The sequence below is a fragment of the Austrofundulus limnaeus genome, unplaced genomic scaffold (genome assembly GCF_001266775.1).
Source record: "Austrofundulus limnaeus strain Quisiro unplaced genomic scaffold, Austrofundulus_limnaeus-1.0 Scaffold74, whole genome shotgun sequence".
In the NCBI taxonomy this organism is placed as follows: Eukaryota; Metazoa; Chordata; class Actinopteri; order Cyprinodontiformes; family Rivulidae; genus Austrofundulus; species Austrofundulus limnaeus.
The window spans coordinates 416,118-438,393 of NW_013952476.1; the positions used below are offsets into that span (position 1 = coordinate 416,118).

Genomic DNA, 22,276 nt, shown 5'->3' on the forward strand with positions numbered 1-22,276 from the left:
CGTCTAACCTTGAAGCGAGAATCTGTGCTGAAATCTTATTTTTTTTTTTTTTTTTTTTTTTTTTTTTTTTTCATTTATTCATTCATGTTTCTGACTGGTTTAAATTTTGAAAAAGCCAAAACAAATATGAAATCTTTGTCTGCTTTTCAGCTAAGGACACAACAAAAGTTCAGTTATGAACATTTTGTGGTTACGTCTGTGTTCTGTTGACTTGTCATTCCTTTGCTTTGGGACAGTCTTATATAACAATTTTACAACTGGTATCCATAACAAGTTATTACTAAATAAAGAAAGAGTGACTGCTCCCTTATGGTCTTTTTTACTACTTAATAAAAGCCTATCCATCTTTTTTAAATTAATTATCAAGTACGCATAAATTCTGTTTGTAAACCCATAGTGGAAACTCCCTTATAATGTGTCTACATTAGTATGCATTTTATTTTACAGTATCAGGCGCCATCAGGAGCGTCGAGCCATCCTCACCCCAATCCTGACGGACTTCTCTGTTCGGGTGACCGCTGCCCCGGCCATCATCTTCAGCAGGAGCCTGTCTCCTGACAGCGGAAAGACAGAGGTCAGAACTGACACAGCAGTTCACATCTTATACAGTTTTCCTCTTTGTGCTGTGGTGACCCACTCTAAACAATCTAAATGTCATTTTCTGTCATTTTCATTCTGGGTGTAAAGAAGTTAGCTTAAACAGGGTTGGTTTATGACAAAAAGACTGAGGTTACATGTTTGCACTGATGCACTTTATAGAGGTTTGTTGGCCTGTCGTGATGGGCAATAAATCAAGTAATTAAAATGAGGTTTCATCTGCCTGCTTGTTTTTTTTTTTTTTTTTTTTTTTTTTTCCTGTCTCTCCCTCTTAGCATAGGGAGGAGTGAGCTCTGGCATCAGGTATTTTCCAGGTGCATGGTCTCTGTAGCATGAGAGCCCTGTGAACAGGCATTTAGCTACAGGAGCGTCTGTGGTTTCCTGAGGGTTGTTTTTGCTTTTTTTTTTTTTTACACTGCATAAATTTTGTAAAATTCTTAAGTAGCATGACGGTGAAGCCAGAATACAGAATAGAGGAGGTGGGAAGTGATTTTACAGCCTCAGCAGCTATTGTGTTTTTTTCCCAATCTCCCAGTCCAGGTCCGTTTATAACTTTTTTTTTTACGTGCGTAAATTTCATAAACTTCTGTAAGCTTTATAAGCGAGGATGTATTATTATATTAGTTTAAAATAGTCTCCAAACAATATTATAATTTATTGCAATAGACAATTTATCGTCCAGCAAAATTTGTTATCATGGCAGGCCGAGTGGTTTGTGCACTATTAAACTAATTTCATCTGCTCCTTGCTTTTTACAGCCATTCTTAGAATCTACTGTGCATATGAAAACACACATTGATTATGTGAGATGTCAAAAGTATTTATGTTTTGCTCCTAACATACAGTAACACACTCATTAAGAGCCCCTCTGCCGGGCCACCATGCAATGGAGGTTTTTGACCTCAAGAGTTCAAACCTTTCTGCTTATACAGCTGATGTTTTCTGGCACGACTCTCTGAGACTTCCTGCCTCTTTGATGCCTCGTCCGACCACGCTAATGTGCCCCCTGACAATGTGTAACAGCTAATCCATAGTTTGGACTGAAACACACACACAGAGTGATTTGTGCAACCCCCTTTGATTTAGAGACTTGGAGCCAGGAAAAACATAAACAAAACTGACCTTTGAGCTAGTTCATGTGGAAAAACAGTATAGTGAAATTCCCTTTTAGTTTGTGTCGTATTTAACATTTGTTGTTAAATTTTTGAACACATRAATCTACCTGCTGCCTCGTGAAACTGAACTGAAAAGAAGTCTTGTATGTTCTGAAACAGTGGAGGTAGGTGGACGGTCCGAGTGGTACCCAGCAGAGCTGTGTGGACTTACTGTAGCTCTGGTTTCATGTGGCTCAGTCCTCATTGTCTGTGAGTAATATCCTATCAGATGTAGCATCCTGACTGTGGGTGGGACCCAGGAGAGGAACACACTGAACATAGACGTGGACAGAGAAGGGTTTGTCATACGTTCACAGGAGAGCAGCTCAGAATCAGGCCACACAACAGTCCTGATGTTGGCCTGAATGTGTTTCCGGCTTCCTCCTCCCACCACCTTTCCTAACCTCCCCCTGCTCTGCCTCCCCTGTGTCTTTAGGAGGTGGTGGTGTGTGGCCACTCTCTGGAGGTGAATGTGACCAGCAGTCTGGATTTCTACCTCAGCGTTGCCCAGGTGCAGCTCCTGCAGCAGCTTCTCAGAGACAACATGGTGGGCCTGAACGCTCCAGAGAAAAGTGCCGAGGTACATAAAATGATCACAAATGTAAAAGCACTCGAGGTTTCACTTAAAGTTTGTCTGTTCTTCACTTAGATCTGTTAGGACAAGTTTAATCAAATATTTCTGTTTTTTTTTTTTTTTTTTTTTTTTTTTTTGCATGAATCCAGCACAATTAAATATTTATTCATTCAGAGTGAAGCAGCTCTCTTATGTGGCATTAGTTTACTGTGCTCGGCTCAGATGCAGCTTCAGGGCCCTTCCTATTGTTTACAAGACAAGGAGCGCCCAGGCGCCGTTTGCCTTGTCTGATCGCTTTYTGAAGCTTTCTAATGGAACACAATATAAAAATATTTACCAGCAGCGGTGAAGATGGGACTTCTAGCGAAGTTGGCTGGAAGCAAAAGTGAGGGGGAATGAGCTCAAATGAAGTGAGTTAACAAAATGACTTTACAGTTGTTTTGTTTTAAGATTCTTCAAAAGTTAAAATGTTTACTGAAGTGCTTCCGACGACTCAGATCCACCAAAAGCGTCTAAAATATGCTTCTCTGGAAGGAAAAAAATGAACAAAGGGTGCAGTAATAGATTCTTTAAAATAAAAAAGAGGCAGATGAAAGCAGTGAGGTTTAGTAAACATCTTTACAAGGTCCACAGTGGGTTTGAGTCGTATAAGAATTTATAAGAGTTTTGTTGTATTGGACAGATTTTTTTTTTGCTTTTGCTTCTTGTATTAGTGTAAAATAAACTTACATGCCTTAAGAATATGATCACCGAACTAAAACTGAGATAATCTTTCTAATACCTCCAAACGGGTGCGCAAAAAAACATCACCCCATCTGACCCACACAAATACAGGCCACATGCACATGATGGGTGTGGCAAACAGAAACAGCAACACACCACTGCACACCTGACCAACACTGTGCCACACCAGTGTGATGCACATGGCGCACAAGCACAGTGCATCTGTCCCACACAAGGCCTGACACGCACAATGCAACACGCACACACAAACACACACAAAATGTCCCACTTTTAACTGTCAAATTAGAAAAAGTCAACAGAAAACAAACTGACAAACATATAGTGTCTGCAGTGTGAATCAGATAATTCCTCCTTATTTATGTCTCTGTCYGTGCAGGAGAGAGGAGAGAAAAGAAGGCATAAATCACAGACACAGCATCATCTGTCAATAACGACATGTAGCAACACATGGCCGGTCTGCACACCACTGCTACGATGTTAAAAATAAATAAAAACGGAGCAGAAAAGGGGATTTGATTTATGCAGAATGCAAGGGAAAATATGTCAAAGAAACAAAAATGCAGCAAAACAAAAACTGTGAAAAGGATGAGGTCATGAAAGGTGATTCTCAGAGCAATTTGCAAAAGTTATTTTTGTATTTTGTCATGAAGGGGAACACAACATGAARCGACACTATAAATGATTCACACAAGAAACCCTCAGCTCAGAAAGCTGCCGGTCAATCCATGGACACAGATGGCTGATCAGTCAGTAGCCACRCGGCTAACCGTTACCTGTGAGCTGTAGCTGCAGAGGTGAAGGCAGAGAGAAGCTAGTGTTGTCTGTTGGAGGAGGCTCAGGTGCTGTATGACATCCAGAGGAGCAGGTGAAGCCACAGCACTTGCTTTATTTTTATTCTTTTCTGTAAATGTTTTGATAAGATTCAACTGTTTAAAATGTTTCTTACTCATTTTTAGTTAGCTTCACCACACAGTAAGGAAAAAGTGCCAGTCCAGTCGCCAAATTAACTAAAGTAAACTGATCAATTAAATGTTAGGTAAGGACATATTTGTCTACTCCCACAGATGCACACCGATAAATGTAGTTTTGACACAAAAGACCTGTTATTATTTTATTCTCTCCACAGTTTTGGTAGAAACAAGGAACAATTAATAAACAATTGTAATAAAAGATTTTGTTCAACTCAAAGTAAAATCTTCAGGTTGCACAGTGGTTACAGCTGCAGGCACCACCAGCTACAAGTCAAAATGTGAACAATGAGCATCTTAAAACACACGCTCCTTCAGTGTTTCATACTGGGTTGTCAGAACTGATCCTCAGGYTTCTGTGGATTCTTGGGTTCTGTCTCTATGAAACACGCTTCACCACTATCAGACTGGTATCTGCAAAGTTTATAGGCGACATAAGCACCCCCTAATTGTCTTTTTTGAATTATTTGTTGTTTCTAATCTATTTTGTGCATCAAACAACTCATTTGTTGATTATAGTCACTATGTCTTCCAAAGGTGAGTGGTAAATATTTAAAGTAACATTTGTGAAAATCCTAATATTGAGGTTTTTATTTTATRAAAACTCAGATTTTTACATCATCTGTCAGTGGTCATCATTGTGACTTTGATCATTTTGTCYCAGTGAATTGTGGGCGTACCTCCTGCTCTCAGGAGATTTGTTGCTTGAGTTACTTRGTAAAGCAGAATAAAATAGTCTGCCTGTAATGATGAGCAGTTTTGRTGTGCAGGCTGGTGGTTGATGTGCAGCGCTAATGTCATTAAAACAGAAATCATGAGGGTTCCTCTGCATGACTGTGCCCTGGCTTTGACTGTTTGGACGTTCTGCCTACAACTATTTATATTTTATCTGTCTCAGTGTTGTAAGCCTCTCTGATTGAATGTGATGAGCTGCAGGGTGCAGGAAGTGTATCGTAAAAGCTATAGAGCCCTCTAGTGGTGGASTTTTCAGTTTCTGCTCCTGTGGTGAGTGCAGTGTGAACACACGCACACCGTGCAACACATCAGCAAATAATATCTCTAGCATTGATGCTGATGTCTGGAATCTAATTGACATTGTTTAGCTTGTCAATCCACTGATAGCAAATTACAAATATTTAGCTGTTTTTCTCGTTTTTTCCAGAATAGAAAGACATGGTTTTGAAACCAGTGTTTTTATTTGCTCGTTTATCTTATCTTATCTAAAACAATAAAATMTATTTTCTGTTCTAACTTCCTTATTGACTGTTGTGATACAGACTGAAAGTTGTGTTTATATACAGGGTTAGGGTTTAAACAGGTCCATGAACTCCAGCATGTGAAGGAAATGTGYTTTATTTTGTCCACTCTCACTTCAGCACTGTCCTCAGTACAACTTTAAATGATGCACTACTTTTTCCCCTATTAGCAAACCCCTTTGTGTCCTTTTTCCACACTCTCTTTCAACCCATGGCACTGATTTTRAACATTTCCCATCACCCCTCACAGCTGTGTTTTGTTGTCAGGGGTTAATAAATTTGTTTKGTTGGAGCTCTCCAGGTCCTGGGCAGAGGCGAGACGAGCCAGACGCGTGGGTAATGTTTGCAAGCATCGTGAAGGATTCTGAGTCATCTGTCGACCCAGAGCCATGCACCCAGTGTGTTCTCACACACACATCCACGTACCTATGCTTTTATTTGTCTGTGTGGTTTTTTGAAGCCAGTTGTTCAGAWATTTTACCAGATTCTCCTCAGATTCCCGACTAAAAGCAAGAGGAACRTGGTTTTGTATGTGTTGCTCTTTAAACCGCTGCAATTTTTCAGATGTTTACCATGTCGTTCGCTACAGTTGGTCACAGTCTGACTTCATCTCAATACTTTCTGCTTGATGTTAATGATGATGAAGAGAAGCGAGGCTTGGTTTGGATCAGACAGCTTTCAGCAGCAGGAAGTCCCGCAGCCAAGGAACATGAATAGATGATAGAGAGCTTTCTTGGACTTATCTCACTGCCTTGTCATCAGCTGTGTCTCCCAGCTACATAGAAATGCATAGCATCAAACGCATGTGTTTACACATCCAAACACACACACTAACACGCACACGCACGCACACACACACACACACGAGACTGTGTGTGAGCGCGCACGCTCTCTACATTCCCAGCATGGTGACTGTCTGCAGCCGTAATTTGGGAGTCATGATTGTCGTCTTTATGCCTAAACAGCTGACATGTGTGTCTGTGTACATGAAGTATCCCTACAAAATCTGGTCACAGATGTGTATATATTTGTGTGTTTTTGTGCAAATCTTTTATCRTCTTGTTGTCTACCAGTCCTGCTTCTCTTAAATACTTTAACTCATTCAGAAAAATCTACCACTCTCCTTTGCGTCACTATGTCTGATTGTTGGTGTCACTCCACRTCAGGAACAGTAAGCTCTGCAGAGTGAGCTGGTCATGTTTTAAATGCATCCCTCATTTCTGTGTTAGTGTATCTGTCTTCCTCTCTTTCTGACACACAAACAYGCACAGAAACAGACCATGTGCGTGTACCACAGTGTGAGAGGAAAATACCCTCTGGTGCAGGGGAAGTCCCGCTCCACCTCATCCTGGGATGATTACACGCATGGGAAACGGGGCTTTAGACTTCCTCCAAAATTCATGCACACACACACACACACACTGCTGTTAGTGCACATACAAATAAAGTAGTACTCAGGTTCAGGATAACATATCAGGCATCATCAGAACCTTAGAAAAGCAGTTTTAAGCGAACRCACATGGGGAGTAAATAATCAAACATTACCTGTTGAGTTGCTTCTCTTGTACCGCCTCTTTTCCTGTTGACATTTTCACTTGGCTTTTTTGTTTGTTTCATTTTGTTTTTTCTGTTTACTGAGCTCTTTGATTTTGTTTTCTTGTTTCTTTGACTTTCCCTCGTGGCTCTGGTACAGCTTATGGTTAGGACAAATGTTCAGATCTGAGCGTCTACATATCTAGGATGATAAAAGAGAGGATATCTTCTCTAAAGACAGATTTGAACATTTTAATATTAATGAGCCATGTTTTTAGCTGCTTTAAATCTAAACTTTGGATAAAATCATACTGCTGACACTTAGAATCCCTCCGTTGGTACCCAGAATATTTTTTGTATCAACTTTAACAAATTAAATAGGTTCACTGTCATCACCTGAAATGTGATGGAACATTAAAAGGCTGAGTTAGCCAAAAAGATGAGTAGTTCAAACTGGTCAAATGGAAATATGGTGAGAACCCCTGTGGAAACTGGGCTGTGCCATGGTAAAATGATGTTAGTTGCTRCTGAAGCATCACCAGGGAAGTCGCAACTAAAGACACGCGGGAACCGAGATTTTCAGATTGTAGCTTCAAAATTTTGGAACACATTACCTCAATCTCTGAGAGCTGTAGATTCAGACTGTTTAATGTGGCTGTGTGAGTTTAATGTCTTGTTGAAGCCTTATTGTTAATGTGTTTTTATGCTCTGTTGTGTGCTATTCTGTTTTATCGTGAAGCACTTTGTGGCTTCTTGACTGTGAAAAGTGCTATACAAGTCTCATTTGGACCTAATAGCCACAAAATGTATAAAACAGTGAGCAATGATTCATGTTAACTCAAATTTGTATTTATTTTTTGTGGAGCAGAAGAGCCAAGACTGCTGTGTATGTGGWGTCATGTATCCAGTCAGTGATCCATTTTTAGATTTGTTACACATTAATGGACCATTAACATTGCTGGTGATCATTCCAACTTATTAAAGGATAAGCTAGTCGCGTTAGCCTTTAAGGTTTGTTGACGGGTTAAAGTCAAGATAAAGAGGCAGGTTTTATTTTCAGCTTAGAGTTAAGTGTTAAAAGTAAGTCAGATTAAATAAAAGCCTGTGTTCCTGTTCTTGATGCTTGTCATCATGGTGACACTAGAAGAACTTAATATTCTCTGAAGTTGTACTCATTTCAAGTTCATTAAGGTTTTTGGAATCATCTGATTTGAGCTGTTTCAGCATAACCGTGCTCATCATAGTATCGGCACCTACTATTATTTAGTTTTACTTTTGACAGAATAAAGTCAGTTTTAGACACTTGTATCTGTATCACAAATCACTAACGTGTTGGATCAGTTCAGTTGATAATATTAGCTGAGACTGTAGCTTATAAATTTAAAAAACAAGAACAGCTAGTCATCCTGGACAGATGTGTTGGTTTTTACAAAGCCTTGATCTAAACCTCAGTAATTAATCTGGAGGTATATTTTAGAGACACTAGACTTTTAAATCTACAAAAAAAAAAAAAAAACCTGGCAAGTTTTACAAGACGTACAGAAACAATTCAGGTCTTTGAACCCCTGCTTCACATGCAGTTCATTTTTAAAATATCTTCACTTCATTCACAGGTTGATCGACAGAGAGACAAACGTTTTAGGTGTCTCATAGTCTAACGTTTTTGGGATCATAAAAGCTTGGTAACCTTTTCTGGCCTCTGATATAGAATATAACTATGTTCTTGTGGTGGTGTTTGTTGAACGTCAGAAACACGTAGGACAGCTTATCAAAGCCACGGTGTTGTTGACAGGTTTGGCTCGGTAAGCGGCRTTGTGCTTTATCTTCATTTTAAACTGAACCAGTTCCAAGACCGCTCCTCTTTGTGATGAGTGTTTCGYGTTGTCTCGTATCAAAAGTTTCATCTCTGACCTCTGGCCTTGACAAGACCGTGTGATTCCAGAAGACTGTTTGTGTGATTTCATACACATCAGTTTTACAGACAGATCAGACGCCTTGTGAGAGGATCACCAAATGACAGCGACTACAAGAAGTAAGGCAGTAATCCTCAGACGAGACATAAAACAGCAGGAAATAGTCAGGCTCTGACGTTTGCTTTGTATTTTTGTTTTTCTTTTGCTCTGTCCGAAGCACTTTTCTGTAAATGTGGGAGCCAGCTTTCCTCTGAGGTCACCTCTTAACCAGTCATCTTGGCTATTAACCCTCTCTGAGGGCCAGATTCCTTTCACCCTGACCTCTTCCCATCATGCTTRGCTCTATTTTCATTCACCCTGTTGTTGCTGAGAGAAATAATAAATAMAGCTCCCCATGCAGCCATCTCTGTTTTCATTCTGGCTGTCTCACGTCTGCGAAGYAAGTGTCGTTGTCTGGGCTTATCTTAAACATATTTTTATAGCCAATGTCCATTTTACTGMCCTCTTTGTTATAAAATCATCTTTGTCTCTGGCCCTCCTGTGTGAATCAACTGTTAATTGACAGCCAGTCAAAACAAGTCACCATCCTYATTCAGCCCCCACGCACTAACTAGGTAGCTTCTCACAGTCTAAGCGTAGCACATTCTTAAATTGGCCTTTTGGAAACTTAATCTATTTGAGATCAGTAGCAGCTGAATTTTCTGCCTTCTCAATCTGTTTTGGCGAAATTGGCGTGAAAACCTTAGATAAAATCATGAAGGCTGGAATTCTGAGCGGAGAAACAAACGGGCCCTTTGAGCAGAGCCAGGAGGCCCCGACTGTGAACCCAAGGATCAAGTGACGGCTCAGGTGAGCAGGAGTCAGGAGTGCCCTTGCTCCCCGCCTGCAGGGGAAACGGGGTCACACGCCCAGGGGACTAGTAAAAGCAGGGCACGCCAGGCCAACCAGCAGAGATACATGTAAACGCACTTTTACTGAGAGGTGTTCTGTGAAAARGCTCCGAATTTTTGAGGAGTTTTTTAAGAGGTGAAAAGAGGAAACAGATTTTTCCCCCCTCCACCTGTATCAACAGGTGATGTAGAGTATCAGCTAGCTTAAAAGATATGTTTCTCTTCTTCCTGATTCACTTTTCCCTCTGTTTGGCTGATTGCAGAGCTGGGATTATGCTCATGAACTCTTCACCTTTAAACTAAATATTGAACAGAAAATAAAATGAGGTTCTTTRAAGATTTTCAACAGAGACGTTCATTTTTCTACCACTCAGAGAAGCAGTGTTGGGTAAATGAACCTGATTTGACCATTTAAGTATGTTTTCTTTTARAATTCTTTTTAAATGCTGTTTTAAATTGTGTTTTAAAAGAACCAGAAATGGCTCTTTATATACAGTGTTTAAACTCTATGTTTAAAATAAAAGTTTGAGTGAAACCTGATATAAGGAATATAAAGTGAAGTGTAGGAAATGAGTAACATGCAGACTGGGGTTTATAAAATTATTTGAAGCAGATTTTAGATCGTTTTAAAAAAATAAAAGGAGAACATAATTTGCCACTTGACAGAGATTGAATGTAGAAGAATTTGTCATCTTATTTCCCAATATATTCTATAGTGCAAAAAGTAGAGAAATTAGTGTTTRAGAGATTATTTTTTCATTGTAACAATGCGTCTTGGTGATAAATCCTATAGCAGCACTGGAGGCACCAGAAGCTCAGAACAAAAGTCAAAAGCAACAACAAAATAAGCTGTTAGGCAGCCACATACTCAGCTCTACTGCTCATCCCACAAATGCACGTTCCTTACAAATGTGGCGCCGTTTAAAAGGGAAATTAACAGGCTATCCAACGATAGAAGATTTATTACCATGAAGCATTGTTACAACAAAGAAATAATCTACCAAACACTACAATTTGTTCACCTTTTTGTGCAAAGTTGAGTTTTTCAGTGTTGCCCTTTTCATTTCTATCACAGCTTTTCTTTGTGACCTCCGACTGGTTGCATGTTTCGTGCTTTGTTTTCCTACGAGAACCAGACAAACAACATCAGAGTTTTTGGCTCACTCATTGCTGGGAACACATCCAGGGTAAAGTCGAAAGATTACTTCGAATCTCCTCTTCTAATTTCAGCTTTTTAAATGAGCAGCCTGCCAGAAATGTCACGGACTTTACGTCAGCCATTGAGTTTTTAACGTTCATTCTCATTTATGGGCTGCATTTCAGTTAGTTTTATTTATTTGTAAATATATGTTGTGAATTTTGTTTTCCTAAGTATGTTTTTTTACATATCTGCGTCCTGAGGTGTAGATTGTTGACCCCAACATAACTCACAGACCTCAGCAGACCACCTGGGGCTTATCTGCCCCACCCAGAGACTTGGACATTAGATTAAGTAATTATATCCACACAAATCTCAAAATTTAATAGGAATGGAGACAACCGATGAGAGCCAAGTGCACTCTGCTCTGTTTCTATAAAAAATGTTAAAAAAGAGGACAAAAGAAAAAAGCTATGAAGTACTCTGCTGTGGGGGGGCAGGATCACAGTAATTATAGCAGACCCCAGGGTTCCTCTTGCATTTACTTTCACTTGCTGATTTGTGTCTCCCAATCAGTTTTCTTGCATCTGGCTTTCATTAAAATAAAACAAGTTAAATCATATAAAATGCAACACATCTGACTGTTTTTATGATGAGGTAAAAATATGTTTTATGTGACGTGTTACAGTATCTCTTTATCTGGCTGGAATTACACCAAGAGCTCCATCTAACTTGAGAACTTTAGCGGGTTTACTCTCCCTGTTCTGTTTATTTTGTATCTTGTCATTAATGATGGAGGAAATGAGTGATTTTCTATTCAGCTACATCTGATTCATAATGACTGATTATTTCAGAAACCCATCCAGTCTGTTATTTTTGAATATATGCATCATGTTTTTCTGTTTCCTCTCATTTTTGTCTTTTTTGTCACAGCTGCAGTGTTGACCTAAAAACTGCCTTTACACATTTTAAACGCTCCTTTTAATACATTTCAAGTTGCTTCTCCAAACAGCCCGTGTTGTTGTAGAGATGAATTGTAATTATTTAATGTCCTCAAGTCACCCTAAGCATCAAGTTTGATTGGAAATCTAATTTTGGGTTTTGGGTTTTATTGGTGGTTCTGTTGAGGATGACTGCAGCAATAAGTCTCCTGTTGAGCTTTAAGGGAGGTGCCTGTCAAAGCTTTTAAATCATCCTTGATTGCTAGAGATATGGAGTGGGGTCTGGTGGGTTTGGCGAGTGTCTCTGAGAGCCTGGAGTTGCACCACAAAGGCCTCAGTCCTGAACTCAAAGTGTGGAGCGCGCCACAGCAGCCTGCTGAACGTCAGCACTCTGGATACACTGCCGCTCTGCTAAGCACTGGCAATCTGCATCCTATTTATGCTAAATATTTGTAAGCAAACTAATGCTGGGCACAGACATGGGAGAAAACAGTTTTGAAGTTCAATCAATTATAAAACAGATGCTTTGGTTGCCACATCTCCCAGAGCCAGGTCTTTGTTGAGCAGCGTACTGTAGTTCCCCACATGGACTACATTAACTTACGCTTTTCATAATTTTCCCTTTATTCTCCAGCTTTTATCATTCTGCATCTTTGTTTTTAATCCAAGACCTTTCCAAACCATAAAGCAACTATAGAACAACATCTCTGTATTCTTGTTTTTGTTTTTCTTGGTTACCTTTGTGGTTTTTCCTGTTTGCTTTTAAAGATAACCACTTCAACCAACCATAACCTGTCCACAAGAATAAACTAGACAATTTGCATTTCCTGTGAAAATGCAGTGTGAATGCTTAATGCTGAAAGATTTTTCCTAAAAGCTGCTGAAGAAGAAGATAAACACTTTTAATAGCAAAACTGTTAATGTGAATTAAACTTGAACAGCTGACTTTTGCTGAAAGGGGGGAAAAAAGAAAAAAGCAGTAGAAGGCATGATGTTGAAATTAACAGATGGTGAACAGAGTAAAAAAACTGGAAAAAAGTACAAAAAAATTGTAATTTGTTGTAAAATAGCTAAAGCATCCAAAATTATCAGAACAATAGCTAAAAAGTAGCTTTAAATTAGCGCAAAGATGAAAAAGCACACATTTGCTGAATTAAGCAGTATAAAAGAGGAAATGTGCACATAAAGGTTGATTTAGATCGCTTGTCAAATTCAAGGCCTGCAGGGCCAAAAGCTCCCCATGGGTGACTTCCGTTCGGCCTGCCAAAAAAAAAAAAAAAAAAAATTTCATGTATTTAAATATGAATATATTTTTATATAAATGGTAAACATTGAATTTATAATTCAATATAACAAAATAAACACATTTAAAAGGTGAAGGATAATATTGCATGTTCTATCCCTGAGCTGCAACTGTGGCCAGCTGAGAAATTTAGTTGAACACCTTTGTATTAATGTCTCAAAATAAGCTTCTTTAAAGCCAGCACTGACCATAAACTACATCTCCCATAATGCATGTGTGGGAGAGTTCAGAGTTCAATCCCTACCACACCTCAACAGTGAGTATAACTTAATTATAATAGTATTTCTGTATTTCAGATTTAGTCAGTCATACATGTAGTACTTTACAGTGTTTATGAAAGGATTTGTTAAAACACTGTTTCTATGCAGGAAAAACCACGTAGAGCTCAGTCAGTGTTAGCGGTGCTCAACCATAGCAATGAGAAGAGGAACATGACGATTTTTGTTTAGTCAAAGTTAAACAGGAAACATTCAAGTCAATTACTACTGATCCTTTGAGGGACACCACAACGCTCATGTGGCCCTCAGTAAAAATAGATTTGACACCCCTAATTTAGATGAAAAAAATCTAAAATTAGCTGAAAATATCTGCAAAGCAGCTACAAAAAGTAAATGGTAAATGGACAGTATTTATGTAGTCTTTTGATCCAACCACRATACTCAAAGCTCTTTACAGCCTTTGCTCTCATTTAACTATTCACACACCACTCTACTTATCTTTCTATAAAACTAATCTACATAAATCATTTTGTAGAGACTAATCAGTGCTCAGTTTGCATTCATTCACTAGCCGTGTTTTCATTGTTTTTATGTGCACTTTGAAGTATTGCACTAGAAAAGGTGGATGAAAACGACAAAATTTGCAAAACTTCCTCAATTTTGCTAAAGTCTTTACACTTGTTTGAGGTGATTTTTGTATTTTCCAAAGAACAGTTGATGCTCAAAACGGGAGATATGCAGAATAAGTTCTGATGATATGAACATTTACCTCGATCAGCTGTTCCCACTCTCCAATAATTGTAGCGGCTGCTGCAGCTGCACCCTCCTCCCACTGTCGATGTCATCTCATGTATTCCCGTAATGTGAAGAGAATTGCATTTCTTTTTCTACGTCTCCAGACAGCATGTAACGTCATCAGTACTAGTTGATATGACAGAATAATTACAACTTTCCCGATAGTAGCAACACATTCCTGATAACTTCTCTCCATTGTCCCAAAATGTGTATCCCTGTAAGTTTGCGACTTAACTTCCTGTTTACAACAGCCATATGTAACATCAGTATCTGACATAATTACAGGTTGTGCAGCCTGGTTGTTTCGCTTCAAGCCAACTGATGGAAACATATTTAATGCACATTTCTTTTTTTGCGACATTTTAAAAGTTTGCTTAAAATGCACATTAAAATTGGTTGGAAACGTGGCTACTGATGGGACACACATCAGAGACAGCGGGGGTTCGGTTGCCCAAGGACACTTCAACATGTGACTGAATAGTGGGGAATTGAACCGCCAACTCATTAGCCAGGTGAGGACGACTCTTCTAACCACGCAGCCACCGCCGCCCTAAAAAAATGCAGAAAAATGCTGAAATGAACASAAGCAACTTAAAGCATAAAAAGCTGAACTTAGCATTGATAAGTTGTTATAAGCATGGAGATGATTAAAAAAGCTAAAATTGGCTACAAAGGACGTTAAAGGCAGCTAAAATTAGCATGAAAAAGTTGAAGCAAAAGCAGAGCAGAACTAAAGGTAAAAAATGCAGCAATGATTTATAAATATTTTGAAGGGATTTAGGGATGTTGAAGACAACTCCATTTGTAATGAGGTTATAATTGAGCTCTGATAAAAGGCCGGACCACAAAGGAAGATTTAACCATTTATTATAGTTGAACACAAACTTAACGTTTCTTTGRTTTAGCAGCAGATCCGGGTCAGTCAGTTCTGGACATAGAGAGACAGGATTAGTGGTGGGACAAGACTGGTAAATGAAATAAACGTTAACCAAAGCCACTAACCTGTCCTTCGCTGAATGAGTCCGTGAAGAAACACTGACAGAGTTGCTTTGGTTCCGGAGCGAGGCGGTGACGTCACTGTTTGTGTTTTCGGGTGGGATCCAAGAGACTGAGAATGTGTCGTTGGGCAGGCAAGGTTCATACACAAGAATCCGAAGTGCAAATCTGAGTTTGAGGGAGGAGGCAAGGTTCTTGTTTCCGTGAGACAGGCGTGGGTCGTTTTCCAGGAAGTCCGAAGGAGTGAAGTACCGTTCAGGGGAGAAACCAGAGACGTGAGCCAAAAAACCAGAACAAGGGTTATTACCATGAGAGTAGATGGCAGGACAAAACCAAGAGGACCAGAGGCAGGAGTCAAAAAACCGGTGGGCATGAACGAGGTCGAGGACACAGGACAAGAACGAGGCATGGGGACAGAACGCTGGATAATCACAGGCAAGGCTGATGAGAATCTGGCAATGAGCAGAGGTGAGAAGAGCAGGCAGGGGCAGACTGTGAAATAATATACATAATCATAACACCATTCTTTTTCAATGAGAAAAAATGGCTGAAAAAGTTAAATCCTTTAAAAAAAAGTGTAAGTTGCTGAAATGCCAAAAGTCACAGCAGTCTTGGCATAAATGAGTTGAAAGTTTTGAAAGGATTTGTTGAAATTGCGCAAATTATGTGGAACAGGTGAGATACTGAAAAATGTACAGAAGAAAAATGGATCATCTTAAGTGTGGATGCTCAATATCATTCCCACAAATGTTATCTCAACGTTTGGTTCCCTCAATACACAACACGGCACACAAAACGACTTTACTTCATCCACATTCTCTCTTTACAAATAGATGGACTTGGAACCACAATGGTCCTTGTAAAGACGGATCATGTACTTTTTGTTTTTGCTCTTTGGAGAAACCCGATTAAACACTGAAGAGTAAACCCACCAGCCATCAGCGTCACAGCGAGTTAATTGAAATGACTCCACTGCTCTGAGCTTTGGAGAACACTTTTTAAAGTACGGTCGACTGTCATACTGAAACACTCTGCATTCATTTGCAGCCTCGGGGTTCGTGACCTTCCACTGCGTCTTTGTTGTGGTTCAGTTGAAGTGCATAGCAGGTTGCTTTTGTTACAGAAACAAAGTTCAATGTATTAAGTGGCTGCCTTTGATGGGCTCTTGTGCTTTGTGACTGCTGTTGTGGCATACAAACCAGTGACTTCATATTATAAATGTCTTCCCTCTCTTTCTTCCACAAGAAAATGAGAGAAAGAATTACGTTCATTGTGACATTTGGTTAAGTATTGTTATTATTTTTGATTAGGATGAGGTATTGCTGCTTTGCGGCTTTCTTTTATTAATACAAAAGCACAGAGGCCCGCTTTCAACTTTATGGTTCTGGAAAACAAAAGTGCATGTCACAGCAGGGGCTTAATCTATAAACTTTGATGTAGTCAAGATACAAACGTTTATTTCCATACAAGCGTCCTGCAAGTAGGTAGCTCAACTGTATAGTGCTGTCAAAAAGATTTAGTAATGACTTCCTATTCTTTTCAATGGCAATTCTCCTGGAGTTACAAGAGAACATGGGAACAGCATTAAACACTTTTCTGCAAGAAATACACGACAATTACTTGATTAAACCTTACTGACTACCGTCTCCACTGCGCTTACCTGGCACTGATGAAACATTTTCCTTTTTCACATCAATATGTTTCTCAAAAATGCTTCCACTTGAGCTATAAACATCCATTCTGCTCTGTTTTTAGTAAACAAAGACATAAACACAATTCTGTTAATTTTTAATCGATTTAAAGACTTAAACGTTTTTTTTGTAGTGGTTTCTTGTTCTGCATTCGTGTCACATTGGTGACCTCTTTAACTCAACACTGCATTGCCGAATTAACATTTTTCCTAAAATTAGCACTGTCGTCGTCATCTCCTACTGAGATCCCACTTGTTTGTGTTTCATTCAGCATTTTCTTGTATATTTGAGTTTATGTAACTTGACTGGAATCAGGAAAGTATGTAGCTGTTAAATGTGTATTTTGTTACACTGCTTTTTTTCCATCATTTCCTGTCAACTGCCAATGGACTTCCATGCTCAAACATTTAGATTTCCATTTTCCCTGATCTCTAAACCTAAATTGCAACCCACTTTTCATTCATCTGGAAACAATCAATCACGTGTGGTTTTTAGACGTAAAAGCTATGTTGTCATGTTTGACAAGCCGGCCAACGCTGTAAACGGGTGGCATTTGGATGATGTGACTTTTGCTTCTGAGTGTTAGCCTTCCTCCAGTCAAGCTGTCCTGACTTACACTGACAAAACTGGGGTCAGAAGTTGTACAGATGCGCTCTGATATGATTGGCACTTGGGAGACTCTTGGTTTTCACACTTTGGGGATTGTTCTCCATTTTCCAGAATGTTCTGCCTGGAGACTCTGAGGGAATGACCTCATGATTGGCTTGGGGGTGTGGTGTGTGCGAGTCTGTCTCTCTATCTTTGGGGGTTCGTGATCGTGATCAACTAAGTCCAGAGTGAAATTGCATTTGGACCTGGGAACAGTGTTGCAGTGTAGCCATTATATAATACAATATAAAGCAATGGTTGGAAGAGAGCTTTCAGCTGGGAACAAGCTTGTTGCTACAGCTCGTGTTTGCAGTCGAAATTTATTGCTGTGACTCAGTGAATAAATTGGCATAATGTCCATGCATACAGACTACAAACTATACTATATATTTTCAGATATAAACAGTTCCTATTTTTCCCCCTAACAAAACCATGAAAACACAGTAAAGCCTCAAAACTGAAGACAGAAGCCAGTTGTGTGCTTTGAATGTCTGATCAAAGCTCTTATTAAATCCTGCAAAGACAAACAACTTACTGTGTTTGTGTGCGTGTTTTTGACTTTGCTAATTGTGTTTGTTTATTTAAACTGAATGAACACTGCGCTGGGGCATATTTTCTCATTGTCTCTGTGTGCCCCTAACTCAGACTTCTGTTATTTTACATGTAAGCAGAACTAAATTTAAACCAAGAATCTGCTTAGGGGGCACTCTCTAAGCAGTGGTGGTGAGAGAACATGGGGGACTCTGCTTTCTGTAAAAATGCATGTGTTCAGCCCGAGCTTGGGAAGGGACAGAAGAATAAAGAGTGTTTGGCTTTTTCCTCTGCTGCTGTGCAGCCTAATTGTTCTTTCCAATATGGCGTGCACTTTAAAGTGGAAGTTTTGCCTTTGCTGAATACCTTCTGCAATACCTCCTTACCTCAATACTTTCACTCACGTAACACAACACACATGGTGAGAGGTCCAGGCCCTTTCTGCCTTTCCTCCCTTCTCTGTTGCTCGGAAAATCTTACATTTCTGCAGAAAAGAAGTGCACACATCCTGTCCTCATTATTGCAGGGAAGGGAGATGGATATGGCCTGGTCGATCTTATGGAAGCCCAACATGAGCATGGCTGAGCAGAACAGAGCAGGCAGGCACGCTGCTGTGTTTTATATGACTTGTTCTTGGCCTTTGATGACACTGTTTTGAATAGGAAATATCTAATAAGTCAAATATTCTGTCTAATGTGCTGCCAGTTGGTTTAGTATTTGCCTGGAGGTCTTGAAACACTATCTCCACCACAGCAATAATATACATTTAACATTCACTTTGAGTGGGAGGGGAGGGAGTGATGCGGAGAAAGAAAAGGGGCAGCTGAGAATATATGCTGTAATAGTAACCATATGCTGGATGGAGTTGTAGATGAGGGTGGGATAGCCTGGGACACACCTTTGGTCTGTGTCCTGTACTTTGCAATTCATCAAAATCACGCCTCAGAGACAGCAGTAGTTAATTGAAACTGACACAGCATCCATTACCATGATTAAGGAACCATGGGGATACGCCTCAAAAATTCTGGAACAACACTGAATTAATAGGTACAAGATTTTCTGCTGCACTCTACCTGACAAGAATGCAACTGTAGATGAATTTATTTTATTTATTTATTTTAGTTTCATCATATAAACCAGAACATCCTTGTTTTTGTATACTGTATGTACTTTTTCTTTGTCGTTCTTAGTCTACTTGACAATAGGAGTGGAAAACCAGACACATTTGTTTAATCAGGTTTTTACGATGTGTTTTCTCAGCATCTTCAGTATATTTTAGTGCATTTGGGAGTAATTTTTGACTAAATCTTGTGTGTATTTTTTTTATATTCCTGTTTAGTCATGATGGGTAATTTATTATTTTTTAGGCAGCTTTTTAATATTTTTTCCAGTCCTGTTCCATCAGAGCCACTGGTGGCTTCTTTATAGCTTTGAAGATGGCATGCCTTGGTAGCAGAATAAAGATGCCTGTTTTCTTTGTCGCTCAAAACCCAAAAACCTACTCACGTTGATTTATATCATGATTTATATCATCTGTCACTGAAAGCTTTTTATTGACGCAACAACTGGAACCGACATCCGTTTGCTGGAATCGAGCATAAAATCTCAGCTGCTTTAAACACAATACCACAGTCACTGCTCAAAACAATTTAATTTACTGGGGTGAAGCCCCTTTTTTGAAGACATTTCCAATATTGCAAGAAATGCAAAAGGATTTTTCAACCACAGAAAAAGTCCCGGGGCATGTCTTTTATGTCTCTGTGGCTGTACCCTGTTCTTCTTCTTTAGTGAATTTGTGTATGAGTGTTTGTTTTTTGTCTCTGTGGAAGGAAAAATACTTTTTTTATTTTTACATTCACTTTTATCCATCAATCCATCTTTTCTCTAGGCTCACTTGTTCCTACTAAATTACTCTCATAGGTTATATATTTGATTGTGTATGTCCAAAAGAACCTCCCAGTAGATTTTTTTTATTTCATCTTCAACATAGTCATCCTCAGTGTTGGATAAAACATTCACAARTTTGTTTAAGTTGTCTAAAACATCATAGTGTGACAGGACATTAACAGGACTTTCCAGTGGTCATTGGGTATGGGGCAAAGTTTGTCCTGGACAGGTTGCCAGTTCTTTACAGGTAGGGATGTCCCAATCCAGATTTTTTGGCTCCCGATACAATCCGATTTTTTTTAATGATTATTCTTTCCAATACCGATCTGATAGTTTTATTTTTGTATTTCTTTCCAAGTAACAAGGTTGGTAATATTAAAGCAAGCCCTGCTGTTCCCACCATGAGAAATATCCAGTTTGCAGATTTTGCAAGATGCAGTTTCAGCATCATTGTTTTCCATTGAAAAGTGTTCCCACACTGTGGACATGGTTGCATACTTCTGTGCGTCTTGACTTCTTAACGATAGTTGTAAAGCATGATGATGCTGAAAACTGTCGCGAAAACTGGATTGGCCCGATAACTTGACTAAATCCGATTCTACCCGATTTTCAGAAAATGGCCATATCTGCCACCGATACTGAGAATCTGATCAGGACATCCCTAATTACAGGGCCACAAAGAGACAATCAAGACGGATAAATGAGTTGTATCATGAAAGTGTTCTTGGTCTGTCAAAGACCAACTATAAAGAAATAGACAATCATGCACATTGATCTTTATTGACTAATGTAAATTAGAAGGAGAATAAAGAGAGTAACTGTGGCTCAGATTCTTCACCAGTCTGAACTTTATAGAAGAGAAGCAAAAAGAAAGCTGAAGAAGCTGTTGACTAAAGTTTGTCTAATTTTTTTAGTGTAGATATTTTCTCTTCATACTTTCAGTTTTTTATCAACTCAACTCATAAATTAGGTAAATTATTGTTTGGTAGATTATTTCTTTGTTGTAACAATGCTTATTGGCAATAAATCTTATAGCAGGCACCTGATTGGCAGCACCTGKGGTACCAGAAGCTGTTTGGCTTTTTTTTTTTTTCATGTGGAAAATTAACAGATTTTCCAACAGTATAAGATTTATTGCCAAGAAGAATTGTTACAACGAAGAAATGATCCACTAAATGCTAATTGTCTTACTTTTTGTGCAAAGTTTATATAGACAGAGCAACAGATTTAAAAAATGCGTTAGAGGTCATCACTTTTATGTTGCTTTGTTTTAAAAATACACACTAAAGTATACAACATTTACTTCATTGCATTGATTAATTTGTTTGTTTGTTTTTTTCAATTGATGCTACATAAAAAAGGGACAATTAATACTGTTCATAATTTACCAGACAAACCGATATGTATTTCTTTTTCACCCTATAAAAACACGTGCACTTCAAATAGAGCTTTTGTAGTTTTGTTGACCATTCAAAACTATTTACCTTCATATGAATTTTAGATAGCTCTATCTTTGCCATTTCTCAAACTGTGTTGTAGAAAATCTGCATTTTTGTTGATATGGCTTTACCTTCCCATGTTTCTGTGTCCAGGCACGTCGACAAGAACAAAAGCGTGGCCATCAAGACCCTTCAACCGTCGGTGACTCTTCATCACGGCACAGCGTGACCGGACAGGACAGTGGCTTTGGCAGTGACAGTGCCCGCATCAGGATTGTCCAAATAGAGCAGCAGAGTGGAGCCAGCCACCACTGCATTGCTAGACCCTCACAAAAGTCCACCATTACAAAGAACCTCAGCTTCATCCCTTTTGACATTTTTCTCACTGCCAGTAAACTGTCTGTTATGACTTATGCTTGCTCTAGTACTTCTAAGTCTCTAACGACACTGACTGATATACCCAATACACCAGAAAGGAAAGAACCTGGGGATAAGGTGAATAAAAAGCTACTGAACTATTAGAGTTGGGCAAAATCATACTGTGTACAATTAATCATCAGAACAACTGACACAAATTAATATTTGGCACTTTACGATTATTGCGATTAATGACATATAAGTCACTGTGGCGTGCAGCTAATGCTAAAGTGGAGCTAACAACTCTGATCTAACACTAACGTGGAGTTAACATTAAGGCGGAGCTAAAACTAATGTGGAGTTAAAGTTAAGGCAGAGCTAACACTAATGTGGAGCCATCATTAAGGCAAAGCTAATGCTAACAAGGAGCTAACATTAATTCAATTCAAATATACTTTATTGATCCCAGAGGGAAATTAGGCCAATGCAGAGCTAACACCAATGTGAAGCTAATTCAATGCTAGCACTCCAAACTTGTTTAATCACCTGAAACACTGCCTTAAACCAGAGTAGGAGGACAGACAGAGAACGTGGACCAATGCAACAAAGTTGGCAACAAACTCTTCCAGTGAATGGTGGAAACAAATCTGCTCAGCTGAGAATTAACAATGCACTCTGTCGATCTGTCCCTTTCGAGCAACAA

General features: G+C 39.1%; 1 protein-coding gene across 2 annotated transcripts in view; it reads left to right on the forward strand.

The window, feature by feature from the left end:
* vps13b (vacuolar protein sorting 13 homolog B) overlaps nucleotides 1–22,276 on the forward strand; it is a 394,105-nt gene that overhangs the window by 258,461 nt on the left and 113,368 nt on the right. For both annotated transcript variants that reach the window (XM_014010833.1, XM_014010832.1), the window contains exons 33-35: nucleotides 448–574; nucleotides 2,188–2,331; nucleotides 21,370–21,711. In XM_014010833.1, coding sequence (XP_013866287.1) covers nucleotides 448–574; nucleotides 2,188–2,331; nucleotides 21,370–21,711 — 613 coding nt within the window. The remainder of the gene's footprint in view (nucleotides 1–447; nucleotides 575–2,187; nucleotides 2,332–21,369; nucleotides 21,712–22,276) is intronic.